Source organism: Prionailurus bengalensis, chromosome B2 (genome assembly GCF_016509475.1).
Source record: "Prionailurus bengalensis isolate Pbe53 chromosome B2, Fcat_Pben_1.1_paternal_pri, whole genome shotgun sequence".
In the NCBI taxonomy this organism is placed as follows: Eukaryota; Metazoa; Chordata; class Mammalia; order Carnivora; family Felidae; genus Prionailurus; species Prionailurus bengalensis.
The window spans coordinates 53,835,792-53,853,216 of NC_057349.1; the positions used below are offsets into that span (position 1 = coordinate 53,835,792).

A 17,425-nucleotide genomic window follows, 5' to 3' on the forward strand; every position below is an offset into this window, starting at 1 on the left:
GAGTGACACAGTTAAACACCATAGGGCAGACAAAATGTAGCCAGGGAGTTCTTGTCTTACTCAGTCCTTATCTTGCTATGTGACTCTTTGAGAACTGCTTAGCTTGAGTTAACTCTTTTGGTTCCTTAACCTGAAACGGGAAGTGAAGATATTTACTCAAATCCTGATAGACACACAACACAGTCATCCCCTTCCTTATATGAAACAAGGCTCCCCTTATTCCACTGAGCTGATGAATAGGGATCATTTACCACTGTTCACTCCGGGTATTCTCAAAGGGCATTATAATTGTCTTCATCCTATTGAAGTACTCCCAAGGCTCTTTCTTGAAATCTCATGGTACCTCAATTACCCATATCACTTTCTGAAATTTCCTTAAAATCAGGATTGTCACTGCCTGATTTTTACCACAGGAATCCAGTGTAACAGTTAACCATTGTGTAAAGTCACAGCATAAAACATTATAAATCCTCAGGAAAAGTACACTTCTTAGATGTTCAGATTGAATACTTGGGTTTCTAAACTGTGTCCTACTTCAATGTGAAATCACTTCTCTTCATTTGCTATGAAAACAAAAACTACACAAATTCTTTATATTCAGACATAAAACACACATTTCTATCTATCTGATTGGGTCTTTATATCTGTCGGTAAGTTGGAGTTATAGTGTTCAGACCTTGCTGGCTGGTTTAATAATTTCACATTTTCATATACTATTGTTAAAATTTAGAGGACTGTTGGGGCATCTGGATGCCTCAGTCAGTTGAGCATCTGACTTCAGCTGAGGTCATGATCTTCTAGTTCATCAGTTCAAGCCCCACATCAGGTTCACTGCTATCAGCACAGAGCCTGCTTCAGATCCTCTGTCCCCCTCTCTCTGTCCCTTCTCCACTTGAGCGCGCTCTCTCTCTCTCTCTCTCTCTCTCTCAAAAATAAATAAACATTTAAGCAAAATTTAGAGGACTATTAAGACAGTAAAGATGAATTTGCAAGTGTTGGTAGATGGTTACATTTCCAAAACATCTTATAAACATCTATGTTATTTAGTTGTAGCTTCATGAGGAAGAAATTAACTTCATGTTGAAGAAATTTGTTTATTATATACTTTGTGAGAAAAACAAAGCTGGAGCTCCTCGGGTGAGGGATGTGACTTTCTTCACAAAGCAAAGTGGGTCTTGATGCCATGGTTTTCCCCTCTGGACAAGTATGACTATCTGGGAAGGAATATCCTGAAATTTCCTGTCCAGTTGGACTCCTTCCTGAGCATGTAGGTAGCAGAAGCAATAACCTCTGCCAAGCAAAGCAGCACAGGGCTAACAAACTTCTTCACATGTGCAAGGGCTTTCCCAAAGCTCTTTCACATTTCCAAATGAGTCAGCATATCCTAAACTCATTTTCCTTATTTGACCACAATGGAAATGCTGAAAGTGAATTAGATTGGAATGAAGAAGGCACTAAGTTCTTAGTTCAGTATGATTATGACTGGTCAAAAACTCAAAACATTTTCTTTGAGAAATATTTTGCAGCAGCTACTGCTAAAAAGCAACAAGAATATCCATTATGCTACTCAAATTCTAATTTTTTGAAAAGCTGGAATCCAAAAAATTCAGAGGTATTTCTCAAGGAGAAAATCCTGCAAGAAATGGCATTTTGATTAAAAGGGAGTAAAAAAAAATAATTCCCAATGTTTTCCTTAAAGGAAAATGTTTTATTTGTGGTAAGCATAAAACAGTGAAAAAATGTGGCACTCTCATGCATTTGGGATGTTCACATAACTTTCTTTGAGTAGTTTACCAAAGAAACTTGGTACAGAAAGACACACAGATAGCCCATCAACAAATTAAGCTAATACTGTATTTAATTTCCTGAGAAAAAAACATTCTAACCAAATTCATTTTGTTATAATTAGTGACTTACATTTTTAATACAAACTCCAGGGCAATTTTAAAAGCTGGAAAGAGATTCAGCAAATGTTGAATTCCAAGCAATATCCTGAGAATGTGCATTTTTTTTTTCTGCCCAACTCTGGGTTCTATTTGCCAATTTATGAGAACTGGCACACACTGAGAAATTTTTTTATTCATTCAATAAATATTTATTAAGAACCCACTATATACCAGGCAGTGGGGATACAGCCCTAAAAGGAGAGACATGGTTCATGTTCTCAAAGAGTTCATATGCTAGCAGATTAGGCAAATATGAAGTATAGACAAGATGTCAAATTGGATTAGGAATTGTGTGAAATGAGTTAAAGCATTAAACAACTGTCCCCAGCCTTCCTAACCAAATGCAAGCACAGGATAAATGCTTAACTGAGAGATAACTAAACAAGACATAGTCCTATTGCATTTTTTCATTTGTGTTTTAGCTAAAATGCCTAATGGTAAATAAAGTAATTCATAACAGGATTATTGTGGTTCTATCACTTACTTGTATGGAGCTGGTAATCTCTTCTTAAAATAAAAATCCTAAATTTTGATGTTTGCACCCTGACCATTATTTATTTTTGTCACATCTAAATGAGTTATTCTATTCAATTAAGCAGATATTCAAAAATGTTGCTTCATAACAGAGTTTATGTTGTTTCCTTTAAGTTTGAATTAATTAGTTGAATTAAGACTTCATTTAAATTGTGCAAAGATTTTTATTTTTACACATTTTTAAATTCAATTTTATAACCTGTAATGGTAGCTACCCGTTACTGAATATTTACTATGAGCTAAGTGGGTTGTTTTTTGGTTTTGGTGTTTTTTTTTTTTAACATAATTACTTGTAAATTTCCCCTCCCACTGTAACCCTGCAAGGTACTATTTTACAGATAGGGAAACTGAGATGCTGAGAAGTTAAAGAGAGTTTTCCAGAACCACACAGCTAGTTAGTGAAAAGAGAGAAATGGAACCTCTTGATTATCTGACTGGTTAATTTATTCTCTTAAGTATCCTAAATTGAGAAGAGAGTTCTCACCCACCCTCCAGGGCTACATGCAGTGGGATTACTCACTGTGCAACATTATAGTGATGTTGTAATAATTCAATTAAAGCTTTCAAGCAACCAGAGTCCAAGAAAACATCTATGGTGCAATAAAACATCTGATTAACTAGTGAAACGAAATGTGAAATAACGTCTCAGGTAAATAGCAAGTAAATGGAGGGTGTCTAACTACCAAGTCTTTGCTAAAATGAGTAAACCACAGCAAGCATCGTTACTGGTAACCTCCAAGCCTGGCTGTGTGAAACTCTCCTAAAAAGAGGGAAAATTGTCTCACACTAAGTAGGGGGTTGGCCTGGAAATTCATAAAGGAATGCTGGGCCTGGGAGAGCTTGGGCTTTTTGTTTTGTCCTACCTTCAGTGGGGCTGGTCCTATAACAGCCCCACCTAATCACGGCACCCATATCACCTGCTCACGTAGGGATGGTCTGCATTCGGAGAGCAAAGACCAGCGCACGGGATCAGATAAGGCCGGATCACAACCACCGTCCTTTGCAAAAAGCATCAGATGGCCCGAATAAAACATGGGCAGCTTTATGAGTGAGTAAGAATGTACACTGGAAAGACTAAAATGAAATGCATATGGATCAAATTGCTCTGCACCAACCTCCTAAGAGCTCCCCTCTGTCGTTGGCTCTCCAAGGGAACCACCACAGCCAGCTCACAGCACCCAGACAGCTTCCACCCGCAAATTACATATTGTAAACGAAACTGAGATCCACCCCGTGGCGAAGTTTCCTAAGGTCTGTAGCGCTTTTAAGGGCCGTCTTTCTCCCTCCGGTACAGTGGCTCCACCACACAAGAAATCCGCTAACACCGCGGGTTCGGCGGGCACCAACGGTGGGGAATCGCTTAAAAAGAAACGTCACTTTAGGCTTGGGGGCAGCATGCTTGCCATTCAATGCCCTGCTGGTTTCTTAACACGCATATGATTAATATTGGTACTCAGGAAAGAGAACTTCTTCTGACCTTGAGCGTGCGCGCTAAATAAATTACCTCAGAACGAAAGTGGTGGGATCTCATAACAGCATCTGGGGAGAAAAGAGAAAAACGAGACTTCATTTAACTCCTTGCTCTTCACCTGCCGAGTTACTAAGGCCTTACCTGAGGGACAAGGGTCGGGAAGACACATCCCGGACGCCTTAAATTCAGTGGGGACATACTATAGGGCGGGGAGGTTACTAGGCCATCGATCTCTAGGTGAGTTCTCCGCGAGAAGTTTCAGGGAAAGTTCTGGGAGAGTTGGGGAGCCCCGAACTCTCCGTGCCTTACTTTCTTACCCCTAAGCTCCAGCGATGGATGGGTGGAGGGAGGCTGCCGCAGCCCCGGATTCCGCTCCAATTACCCTTAGGGCTCTAGCAAACTGCCGCTAAGAACTGGCGTCCGTGCCTCCTCCCCTCCCAGCTCTGGGCATCACCGTGGGTATCCCAACAGAGACCGGAGAAAGGCGGTGAGGGCAAAAAGGGCAAGCAAAGAACGTTATATACATAAACGTACTCAGCTTGCGAAGTGGGCAGCGATGGGGGTAGGGACCGCAGCGCTGAAGGGAGAGAGAACCCCGCTTCACTCTCCAAATCGGCTTAAATGTTCCTCCTAGCCCGAAAGAAAGCCGTCGCGGCGTGTCTTACCTCGGCTCCTTGAACGACCCGAAAAGACCGATTTCATCGGATGCCTCCCTTTCTGGAGCCTGCGGTGCCAGCAGCAAAAGAAGACGATGGTGGCGATGGTGCCCAGCAGAAGCAACAAGAGGAAGAGGGCACATTGGATGCTGTAGGGTCTCAGCAAGACGAGGAAAGCCGCGGCGATCATGGTGCGGGCGAGGCGGGGGCGGCTCGGCGGCGGGGCTGGAGGGCGGCGGCACAGGCACCCGCGCCGGGCGCACCACGGAGCGGCGGGCACGGGCGAGCGCGGCTCAGCGCGTCATGCCCGGCGCTCGCGGCCCCGCGCCCAGCCCAATGGCTGCGCACCCCGCGCCAGCCGCGCTATGCGAGTGATCCAGGGCTGCGGGGAGCGCTTGCCATGACTCAGCAGACGGCGACGAGGCAGGGACTTGGCGGCGGGGAGCCTCCCCCCTCTCTCCCCAGGCGCCCCCGCCCCCGTCCGTGCGCAGCCCCCGGGCGCAGCCCCGCCAGGGACGCGGCGGGCTGGGAGGAGCAGCACTGCCGCCGCGGCCACCCGGGTCCCGCGCATCGTCTTGCGGCCGCCGCCGGCCTCGGCATCCCACAAGCCGGGCGCACGTGGGTCGGGGCGGGGACTCGGCGCCCGGGCTGCGGCGGCGGCGGCGGCGGCGGCCCGCGGGGGGCGGGAATGGGGCGCCGCGGCGGGGGCTCGCCTGATGACATCACGGCCGGGCTGCGGCAACGCGGGCGCGCGGACATGGCTGCGGCGGCTTCGGCGGCGGCCGCGGGCTGCGCCCGGGCCTGAGCGCCCAGCGCCCTCCCGCGGGGCCGCCCGCCAGCCCGTGCGGTCCGCGGGTGCACAGATCGCGCGCCTCTCCGCTCCCCGACACCTGGGGCTTCCACCTATCCAGCCTCCCTGGGCCGAACTGCTGGGGAGCCCGGCGACAGGGGGCGCCAAGGAGCCAGGGGGAAAACCGTGAGGCGCTGGCGGGAGCCTGCAGGCGGTGCTACCCCCACCTCCCACCTCCCCGCGCCCCGCCCCGAGGTTGGGGCTTTGGAGGATGCAGCCGGGTGAGCTATTGCTTGCGGGGGGTTCCTCGCACGCTAAAGCGTGAATGCCGGGAAGGGCCTTCCCTGGGAATTGGGGTTTTCCAAGAACGGGAGGCCCACCCTCTCCAAGCCTCTCTAAAGTGGGAGCGCTCCCCGGTAGAACGCTCCGGTCTGCAGACATGAACTGTGACACCCCCAAATCTAGGTGCTATTTCGCAGCCGAGAAACGGGCACTTCCATGCATTTACCGTCAAGCCCTGACTCATCTAGTGCGTTTGGAGAGAGAGGCAATTTAAGATTTAGGGACCTGGCAGATAAAGGAAGTTGGAGATTGGCTTGTAAATATTTTGAGGAGAAATATTTCAGGGAGTGTGAGGAAATAATGATCTGTCACACTCAAAATGAACACATTCCCTCCGGCCCCCTCCCGTTTCTTCATAACCAGCAAAAAGTATATTGTTGATGCCGGGAGATTTTACAGTGGTCGCTGGTGCAATGCCAACGCAGAAGGTGTGGCGGGAGCGCCGCAGTGTGCCTTTCTGCGGACAGCCACCGCCACCTGGCCCGGACGCCGCTGCGGCTGCAGTCTGCGGCATCGGTTGGCCTTGGCAGGCCCAGCGCTCGCTCGCTATACCGCGTTAAGCTGCACCCTAGGCAATGCAGGCGTTTCCTGTGGGGGGCTGTTTTTAACTTGTTTTGTTTTATTTACCCGCATAAGGCAACTGCAATTATAGTGACATAAAGTAACATATTACTGCATTTGTGGAGTTTCTAATAACTACGAAGGTGGACTCTTACTTTGGAACATTTGAGACACTGAAGAAATTGTCATAGAAAAGTAATTTGTAAAATTCTGAAAAGCATTCAAACAATAGATGACAATACTTAAGTTTTATTTGCATGTAGGAATTTTAAATCAGTATTGTTTTCTAACTATACAAAATCAACAGTGCAACTCTGCATAAAAGCTTAACCATTGATGTTCTTAAGGCCTAGAGCACATTACCATGTGTAAGCATTAAAGGAAATTCCAAAAGGCATTGGCTAATGCATTTCCTAAATGCCAGATTCATAAACGTGGGAAATCACGGATTAAATGTTCTTATGTACAACATGTTTCCTAAAACAAAATAAACAGTCAAGTTGTTGACATGTTGTATCACATTCGGTCGTTTGTCAAGTTGTTGACATGTTGTATCATATTCGGTCGTTTGGGTTTGAAGATGCAAGGACCTTGCTTGCAGATGCTGTATAAGATGCTGTATATGGGAATGTTGAATGTCAGAGAATAGGCTATATACTACAAGTCAGGATAGGCTTCAGAGGCCCCTGGCACTCGCGGTCTGACAGGTAGGATAGCCTCATGTTCACATTGCTCAAAGGTCTCCTGATACCGCAGCCCACTGCAGTGAGAGATTGTACTCCTGTCCATTGTGCAGGAGTATTGAAGAGTGTCCACAATGTGTGGCACATCAGGAAAGGAAGAATTCTTTACTGCATTGACTCCCAATGGCCCAGTAGAGTAATTTAAAACAACAACAAAAATGAACTAACCTTTTGCAAACATTGGGAGAAATGACTAATAGAATTTAGAAAGGTCAGTTTTACTTTGATACTTCTCACTGACTAAAATTTGTGAGTGAGCTAAAATGGTCTAAATATCCTTGAAACATGTCTAAGACCACAAACACAGCATAGTAACCAATTTGCTCCAAACTCTGCATTTTTAACAACAAAAAGCAACTAAATAGCAATTATGGTTTTCTGAGCTATTACTTTAGCACAATTGTTATCATCCTGTGTCTTGCTGCAGCCATTTATAAGTTTCAAGTATACACAAGAACATCATTTATCTCTCTTGGCAGACAAATGCTTTAACTGCGTGCAGTAGGATTATAGATATTTCTTTTTAGATGCATTTGTGTCTGTTCTTTACATCAGTTACCTCAAGGATACTAATAATAAGGAAACCAGATCATTGATAGAATTTAGTATTTAGGTTCCATTGTTTTCTGATTTGTTGCTAATTTATCATTTCCATCTCCAAATAATGGCATGTTATTAATTGCTTCTTTCTGTGTGTTTATGTAATGCTAATGCATTGTGGAATTTAATAAATATTAAATTAGCCAATCAATCCTTTTTGGAAGTTAATTTAATAGAATTCATATATTTTCTTTCTGCTAGGTTTTCATTACAAAGAATAATTGACATTGTATCAAAGGCACAAAAAGATTAAGGTTTGGCGGTAGGAATGGAGGAGGAAGGTCCTTGGTCAATGTTTCATATGAAGAAATGAGCAATCAAGATGGAAAAGTATATATAATATTTTGATTTTTTATGATAGTGAGTTAGCTCAGTCACCCAAGAGAAGACAAATGAGTTGATAAAAATAGGAGTGTTTGGTGTCAGGAATGTAGAAGATGACCTATCACGCAGCCCTTCTTCCCTTTGGATTCTCAGCCAAATTGGATTGAGAACACACATGAGGAACCAAAAGGAAACAAAAATATTAACTTTATTCAGAGTAAAGTCAGATTGAAGAACATGGCTTAGATTCAAGGCCAAAATGAGATATCTTATTTCTTTTCTCCTAACTCTGCACACCCATCTGGTCACAGCTGAAGAACTACAGGCCTTCCCAACACTAGGGCACTAGGATTCTACTTCTTACCAGGAGACCAGAGGCCAAAAAGAGCGTGACACTCTCCCACTCATGAGGTTTGCAGCATTAGTGAACAAGAGACAGGACCATATGTGAGAAGGGGACCTTTCATATATCAACTGGAAGGCCCTCCTCAACTTCCCCCATCACTGAGTCATTTGCCTCCCAAAGTAAGAGTGAGTAACGGACTTTAATAAAGATAGAAGCTCTGTGGTACTTCTCTAAGAGATGGGAAGTTGTGGCACAAATTCCTAATTCATGGGTCAGGAGAAGCATCAGGAAGAAAAGGAGGCTCCACCCTAAGCTTTGTGGTGACCAACTTAGAGAAAGGGAGGAATGAAGATGACTCAACCTTTGAGCTAGGGTGGTAGGACAATTCTGTAGGAAAAGAGGACAAACTGAATCTTAGACCCATTGAGAGAGAGGCATCAGAATGTCCATGTAAAATTATCCAACAAGCCCACGGAAACATGGGTAGAAACGTCAGAACCGGAGACAGACTGGGAGTCATGAACATGAATTATAGTTGAGGTCATGATGGACAAAATGACTAAGGAAGAGAAACTAGGAAACCAGAACTTTGGAACCAGAACTTTGGAGACAACTTTCATTTGTGGACTGCAGAGGACAGCAGAAGGCAAGTCCACGGAAGCCAGAGTAGGAAGTGTTCCAATTTAGTGGCACACTAGAACAGAGGCACAAATGGGAGGGGAAGGTGTACAAGGACTGAGGACTGGTGATGAGGTGACCTTCCAGAGTACTGATTCATTGTGGTGGGGAGAGGTTAAAACCAAACATCAACATGTTGAAGAGGGAGTAGGAGGTGAAAACAGTAGAGAACCTCTGTCCACAATCTTTGGAGAAATTTAACCCTAAAACTTAAATTCTAACTCTAAAAGTTAATTCATCTAAAAGGGACAAGTAGAGAGACCTGGATTAAAGCCTGAGTAATGGTTTTTTGGTTTTTGTTTGGTTTTTGTTTTGTTTTGTTTTGTTTCTGTTTTGTTTTTTTGGTCAGAATAGGGGTACCTAAACAAGTTTCCAGGGAACCTGAGAAATGGAACCAACAGAGGGAGGGGAAATTGAGAGTTAAAGAGAGGAGGGAAGAAGGCATTCTTCTGGCCAGGTGTGGTTTAGCTGTTTCTTTGAACTTACCTGCAGTCTTCTCCCCACCCCCACCCCCATGGGTTCTTTCTGCTCTCCAGCTGCTTTTGACTCTGCAGTTAACACTCACCCTGACTGGTTAGGATGGCTCCCTGCCCATGGTCTCCTCCCCACCATCCCTGACTACTAACACTCAAACTAGGAGAGTGATTTTTTTTTAGACAAAGATAAGGAATGTCTTGGAATGTAGCCCAGGTTATCTGTAAGCTTTTATTACAACTTAAATGGAAGTGAGTGTATTACCCAACTGATAATCACACAATGACACTACATAAAAATATGACCCCTTTGGAAACAAAAAGTGTAGGTAAGAATGACTCTAGCAACAAAGTTTTAGAAATGGATCTTATTGAGTTTGGACTGGTGAAGCTTTTCACTCTCAGAATTTAAGTGGCATAGGAGAGCCTTGGTGGCTCAGTCAGTGAGTGTCTGACTTAGGCTCAAGTTATAATCTCACAGTTTGTGGGTCTGAGCCCCATGTGGGGCTCTGTGCTGACAGCTCAGAGCCTGGAGCCTGCTTTGGGTTCTGTGTCTCCCTCTCTCTCTGCCCTTCCCCTTCCTGTGCGTTCTCTCTCTCTCTCTCTCTCTCTCTCTCTCTCTCTCAAAACATTTTTTAAAATTAAAAAAAGAATTTAAATGACATAAAAGGAAAATTGAGAGGTATCTGAGGCAATGTGTTGTATCACCTATTTATTCACAAATGGCTTTTCATGACAGAGTGAGACCAAGACCTGTGCCAACAAAGCACATGTTCTTGTGTTGAAAGGTAAAGGAGCTTCATTATCTAGAAGAACCTACATCATCTAATGTAATCTTGGAGGCAATTTCTAGCCACCAGAATCAAGGGAGCCATCATGTGGGTGGATGTCTTTTTAAAATTTGTGTTTATGAAGGAAAAATTATTATTTGCAGTAATATCAAATATTATTTTCAGTACATGGGAAAGGACTCATCTTGCCATAATAAAAACTTTTGAAATAACTTACAGGCATCATTGTAAGAGAAAATATTTCAAGTGAATCATTCCAAATTGTTCTTGTGACATTTTAGGACTTTTAGAGCCTAATTAGGATTTATTGTCCTGTGGGTTACAGAATCTAGAATAATGCTGTTGGGGCATGGGGGGAAAGTTATTTTTTGTGAACATTACAGATTTCTCAAAAAAAAGTCTACGGAGTCTGAGAGTTTTTTTTTAAAATGTCAGTGTAATTGAATTCATCTACTCTAGAATGCTTTGCAGACAGTTTTTGGAAAGTAATCATTTATTATCCACAAGCAAATAGAATTCATTTATGTAGTTTCTAACATTGAGTGTGGGATTAGTCATGCAGCAAAATACTAAGTCATTTGGCCAGAAAATTTACTCATAGTTGTATGAACTGCCAATGGAAAATTTGAGAGCTGTTCATAAATCAAATTATAAAGCTCTTAGAGTTATAAATCACTGAGCAGCATTGTTCATTACTATTCAGAGAGTGTAAAATATTTCCACCATTTCTAAGTAAGGGCAATTTACAAAGCAAGTTTGAAAGCTGAAGTTAGTGCCTTCGAGTTCCAAGGTAAGGCTTGTCATATAAGATACAAGCATTTGTACTGCATTCTCAAGTGAAAGAAGAAAAAAAGTAAGATAGGAGGTTTATAGTTGCATAGTAAATATGCAATGATAAAATCTTTTCAAATGTTATTTATTTTTGAGACAGAGAGAGAGAGGGAGGGGGGGAGGGAGGGAGAAATAGTGAGGGAAGGACAGAGAGAGAGAGGGAGACACAGAATCTAAAGCAGGCTCCAGGCTCTGCGCTGTCAGCACAAAGCCTGACACAGGGCTCAAACTCAGGAACCATGAGATCATGACCTGAGCCGAAGTAGGTCACTTAACCAACTGAGCCACCCAGGTGCCTTGAGATGAATAAAATCTTGACTAATGTTTCTGCATAAAATCCCATATTATCTTAATGAAATGATAGCAACATTTCCAGCTAAATTTCCTCCATTTCTTATAATAATATTTTGTAGCCTTTTTGCATTAAATATTTTGTTCTAATAATTTATATGCTAATTCATCAGCATGCTGATAGCCTGAAAGAATAATGTCACTAAGCAGAGGTAACAAATATCCCAAGAAGAACAGAGAACTTTTTTTTCATTTTTTTTATTTTTAAATTTTATTTAAATCCAAGCTAGTTAACATATAATGTATTATTGGTTTCAGGAGTAGAATTTAATGATTCGTCACTTACATATAACACCCAGTGCTCATCCAAACAAGTGCCCTCCTTAATGCCCATCACCCATTTAGCCCATCCCCCACCCACCTCCCCTCCAGCAACCCTCAGTTTGTTCTCTGTATTTAAGAGTCTCTTATGGTTTGCCTCCTTCACTTTTTATCTTATTTGTCCTTCCCTTCCCCTATGTTCATCTGTTTCATTTCTTAAATTCCACATATGCGTGAATCATATGATACTTATCTTTCTCTGACTGACTTATTTCATGTAGCGTAATACACTCTAGAAGAACAGAGAACTTTAATGAGTAACTGATGATTAGAAAAACTGTTTTCAGTGACACACAATTCCACAGGTTATTGAAATTATCCCAATATAATGACATCCCACAGATCTAGAACAGAAAGAAAAGTATATCTTAAAATGTCTTGATTAACCTCGACACACTTTCTGGAGTAAAAAAGAGAAACAAAACAGCAAACACACCATATTAGAATATAGTAAAGTTTGCATTTCAATGAAGAAAGCCAAGAAACTAAAGCCTGTTCTTGCTGGTCCTATCTGCTGCAGGAGTTCTTAATCTGGAATTCATAAACAGACTTCTAGGGTCCTGAAATTATGCATAAAAAATGTGGGTCCCTTTTAGGGACCATGATCCATAGTTTTCATCAGGTTCTTAAAGAGTTATTAAGGAGAGAGAGATGAGAGATAGAAAGAGAAAGGAAGGAAGGGAGGGAAGAAGGGGAGGGAGGGAAGAGAGGAAGGAAGAGAGAGGGAGGGAGAGAGAGAATCATCAGAACCATACAGATACCACGTTTCTGCAGTATCAAATGATTCTCTCGTTTCATCCACATTAGCATCACCTAAGTACCTCCCCTGAGACTGGGAGAAGTGTCATAAACACTGTCAGTCTAGGATGAGTTGAGGAAACTCTCAACTCTAACCTATAAAATTTCAGGGACATCTCCCAAATGCAGGCAAATGCTGTCCACCCTGAGACTAACTGGACATGATCTGCTGTGAGTTTCCTGTCCTCTTACAACTTTGAACAGGTTAGGAAAGAGGCAAGTGAGTTCCCTAAGGTAATTTTCATTGAGATGCCAGTTCTAACACTGAAAGGGAAGACTGGGTTAACTATCTAGGACCACTTCCATAGACCTCTATCATGGAAAGAAGGGCTAACTTGATTCCTGAGCTGTCTTCAGGCCAGTTAAGTATCCCAATTTATAGCTAGATGTTTGGATAGATAAGTCTATTCTGAGCCAAAAACACTGGTCCTAAAATTTAGTTCTGAGCTCAGGGTCTGCAAGGATCTCCATAGTCTTAAGGCTTAAAAGAAAGGCAGAAGGACTTAGTATCCAGCTCCCCAAAACTACTCCTAGACATCCTGGTGAATGTAGCAATTACTCTTACTAAATCCTGCCTCAACCCACAATCTTTGAGGCTTTGCAACATTCTTCCTTCTGTGGAAACTTGGTAACTGGGGCCCTCAATCCAACAAGGATAATCCTTCATTTGGTATAGAAGACTGCCTGTCCATACCAAGCACTCAGCTCCATCTACTCATACGTCTAGCTTCCCACATTTGCCATGCTTATGAACTTTGACTCCCCTGCCCCCCCAACATCACCATATTTTCAGAACACTTGGCCCCAATGTCTCATCACTGTGATCCCATTCTGCCACATCATGAGTCTGGTTATTTCATCATTTGACTTTCTCATTCCAGTGGACAGGCCCAGTTTCCAGGGGTGTTCTGATCTCTCCGTCTGGCTGGTTCTATTTCCTCCAGGTTCCCTTCTGACCCTCTAGACTGTGAAGGGTTTGGTGACACAACATTTATGTGTTCCACACAGACTTTGAACTGATGCCATTACTTACTTAAGTGTCCCAGCCCGCTCTGAGTCTAGTAGGCACTATTCTTTGTAAGTAAGCACAATTGCTTTTTGTGTCCATTTGAAACAAGGCAGGAATCCACCTTGAGAAGACACGATAGGACTGCAGTTAGTGTACCAGAACCCCTGGTGGTCTGCCTTCTGTGAGCTGTTGAAGTCTGGGTTTCAGTGCCTGGATTAAGAGACACCACCAGCAGCACCCTGGGAGTTGGTTGGTCCAATCTTATTCATCTGTCCCTCTCACTCAAAGGGCGTGAGACAACATGTCCTGGACTTTTGCATTACTGAATGGCTGTCCTGGGGTGGACAACCAAGTTGTTTTAGTAAGTAGCTAATACTTCTGCTAAATGTTTCTTTACATACATTTACTCATTTAATCTTCACAGCAACAATGGATAGGTACTACTCATCTCTATTTTATAGATAAGGACCTTGAGGCATAGAGAACAGAATTTCCACCAAGATGACACAGCCAGCAAGTGCCATGATTCTCCAGCACTTCAAAAACCATATGGTTTCTGTTGCATGCTTTTCATTTACACTGCCTCCCTGCCCACTGCAGCCCCTTCCCTGAAGGAATTCCTCCCAGTTAGGTTTGGGAAGCTACCCTTTCTCTCATCTGACTGTCCTTAGGCTAACCCAACTCAGATGAATGAGGGCCAGCCAGATACTCCAGCAGTATATCAGCTGTTTCCCAGCACACAAGAGATCTTCTCCTCCCCTTTGAGGGATTTTCCTAGAGTACTTCCTCTATCCTTCAGTCTAGCAAGACTTCTTTTATTGAAAATTACCATTTCATTGCCCCATCATTGGGTAAATTCAAATCAGTACCTCCAGGAAGCTAAACAGGCTTGGGGGGCCAAGCAGAGTCCCACTTTGGAAAAGGGCCTCTATTAGAGACCATCTTTCTGTCTTTCATAAAAGGGGCACCTGTCTGGCTCAGTGGGTGGAGCATGTGACTCGGGTCTTGAGTTTAAGCCCCACATTGGCTGTGGAGCCTACTTAAAAAAAAGGGGGAGGATTGGTCTAATAATTTTTCTTTATACTTTTAAATAAGATTGTGGTTTGTCTCATATAGTTCACAGGCATCCAAGTTAATTAACTATGTTTCTTAATGCCTCCCCCACTGCTGCCCCTTGTAAGCCACCACTCACCAAACACACACACACTATATGTGTAATCTAAGCTATATGAAGAGGATCTGGGTCTTTTTCCTTCAATTAAGAATAAAAATGCTACTATTAATAAACTAAATAAATCAATTAATAAATATGCTATTAATATACCTAACATATAGTCTCATAATGGTGTTATGAGACATAATACTGTTATTATCACCTTTTCACAGATGGGGAAACAGGCACAGAAATGTGACATGGTTAGTAAGTATTGGATCTATGGTTATGGATCCAGACAGTTTGATTGATTCTAGGTCCTGTGTTTGTGACCACTTATGTGACACTGCTTTATTATCTAATATATTTAGAAGAGATTCAGACTGGAAAACTCTCTCAAATGACATACGTAGCAAGACTTTACCTCTACCAAAAAAAAAACCAAACAAACAAACAAACAGAAAAAGGTATTTCAGTCAGCTTTCTATCCTTTGGTAGGAGGATGTTTAGTCCTCCCCCTCTTGCTGTGAATAAGATGAACATCTTCCTGAGGTTCTGTCCCCCCTTGGCTGTTTGAGCAATTTCTCCACTGGAATTCAGAATCCTGGATTCACAACATTGTCCCAAAATGCCACCACCATTGAGCCCCCTGTTCCTCTCAATCTTTGACACTCTTGAACCTTGAGGTTGACTTCCACACTTTGAACTCACAGTACCCATCTACCCTTCCTTGCTTTTATATAGCTCTCTAGACTTTAGCTGGATTGAGTAGATCCATTCCATTTCCTTGGGCTTCCTTCTTTGATCAATACTTGCATTCTCCACCCTTAACTAACTTCCTAGTCCTGACTTGCCCTATGGCTGCCCACACCCAGGTTTGGCAATACAAGTAACAGAGAAGACATGGCCCTTTATATTTCCTTCCCTTTTTATCATTCTATGAATTTATTGATAGAAAAATACTATAAGTTGTAAAGACAGATGAATGCATTTTTCTAATGACCTATACATAGGAGGTAGGGAAATAACTTAATAAAAAGTGTGAAATGTAGGTGATCATTTTTTTTAATTTTAATGTTGCTTTAACGTGGTATGAAAAAATATTAGGATGAGAAAGTTATTGGTAGCAGATGAGGGGGCAAACCACTTAAGGTGATTTATTAAGTAAATTATCTCAAGTATGTGACTCAGCATATTAATTATGTTTAGACCTCAACTTTTGAGACCATAAAAGTAAAAAATTAATAGAGACATTGTAAATGCTAACCAGTTATTTCATTAATATATGATAATAATATAGGGTATAATGGGGCAGATATTTCAAAGAGAAATTACTTTGTCCTTTCATGTTATAATTGATATGATAAATTAATATTTGAAAGTTGAATCACTCCTGATTTTTATGCATAGACATTGATTCTTGCATCAGAATTATTACATTTTGTGAATTTCAGAAATTGGTCTAAAATTTAATGTTCTAGAATATGATTACTTGAAGTAAAAAGCATAATGATCTCATCTTGCCCTCAGCTTTCAAGATGAATAGAATGATCTGCATTAATCAAAAAAATGTGAAATGGAAGATGATTTACATGACTTACAGTTATTCTAAAATGTAACTTTTAATTGATTTACTTTCCTTTATGCTTAACTCTGCATCTGTTTCTGATAAATGGGGAAAAGTCACATAAATACCAAGGGTTGGTGGGGGTGCAGGGAAGATGGTAACAGAAAAATAGCCACAACTTCTCACAAAAACTGATGTTTCCTAGAGATTTTGGAGACCCTGGAACCACAGGAAGCCTTGTCCAGAGTCCTTTTAAGTTTTGCATATACTTTCTTGTGCAGGCTTTCAAATAACTCCATGCATGGCTACAAGCTTTTCATAGACAATTGATAGGGATAAGTAACATTGTAGAGGAGGTAAAGATTGTCTTCCACCATTCCCAGCCTCTGGTTTCTGTGCTAATACCTCTCTGTATAAAAGTCTTCTTCCTAAACACATTAAGATGAAAGTAAGCTATCTAACTTCAGGAAAAACAAAAGCTGGATCATTTAGCATCTGGCTCTCTTGCCAGATCAAGAGAAACAAAGAAACTCTAGTATAGATGATGAAGCTAATGTGGATGGCTAGTGTCAGTCCATTCAGGCTGCTATAACAGAATACCAGAGACTGGGTAACTTACAGAGACAATGGAAATTTATTTCCCCAACTTCTGGAGGCTGGAAGTCCAAGATCAGAGGGCCAACATGGTCAGGTTCTAGTAAGACCCTCTTCCAAGCTGCAGACTGCTGACTTCTCACTTGGTAGAAGGGATAAGGATCTCTCTGAAGCCGTTTATATGAGAGCACTAATTCCATTCAGGAGTGCTCCCCCATCATAACCTAATCACCTCCCAAAGGCCCCATCACCTGATACCATGACCTAAGTGGGGTAGGATTTCAAAATACAAATTTGGGTGGGGGGAGAGTGTATGTGGAGGGCACCCATTCAGACCATAACAGCTGGGTGTGGGGAAACCAAGAGGAACAATGCTGTACCCCAGGGTTAGTCATAATGGAAATGTTTACAGACATAGTCTCAAAGGGAGAGGAAAAGAAATGGTATTCCAATATGAAAGGAGAAGATCATATAGACAAAGCTACTATAAAAGTCTGAGATGACCCCATAAGAAAGGAGGCAAGAGGTTAAATTCTCTTTGACTCT

At 42.3% G+C, this 17,425-nt stretch overlaps 2 protein-coding genes across 14 annotated transcripts in view; one reads left to right on the forward strand and one right to left on the reverse strand.

The window, feature by feature from the left end:
- Window positions 1-5,243, reverse strand: part of DST (dystonin) — a 496,232-nt gene extending 490,989 nt beyond the window's left edge. For 6 of the 12 annotated variants that reach the window (XM_043591693.1, XM_043591701.1, XM_043591685.1 and 3 more), the window contains exons 1-2: window positions 4,617-5,243; window positions 3,958-4,019 (exon numbers count right to left, since the gene is read on the reverse strand). In XM_043591693.1, the coding sequence (XP_043447628.1) occupies window positions 3,958-4,019; window positions 4,617-4,797 (243 nt within the window). In that variant the 5' untranslated portion in view covers window positions 4,798-5,243. The remainder of the gene's footprint in view (window positions 1-3,957; window positions 4,020-4,616) is intronic. The other 6 variants (XM_043591694.1, XM_043591680.1, XM_043591688.1 and 3 more) reach the window with 3 other exon arrangements.
- A 25-nt stretch (window positions 5,244-5,268) lies between these two features.
- Window positions 5,269-17,425, forward strand: part of BEND6 (BEN domain containing 6) — a 62,814-nt gene continuing 50,657 nt past the window's right edge. For both annotated transcript variants that reach the window (XM_043591702.1, XM_043591703.1), the window contains exon 1: window positions 5,269-5,678. The gene's annotated coding sequence lies outside the window, so the exon portion shown is untranslated. The remainder of the gene's footprint in view (window positions 5,679-17,425) is intronic.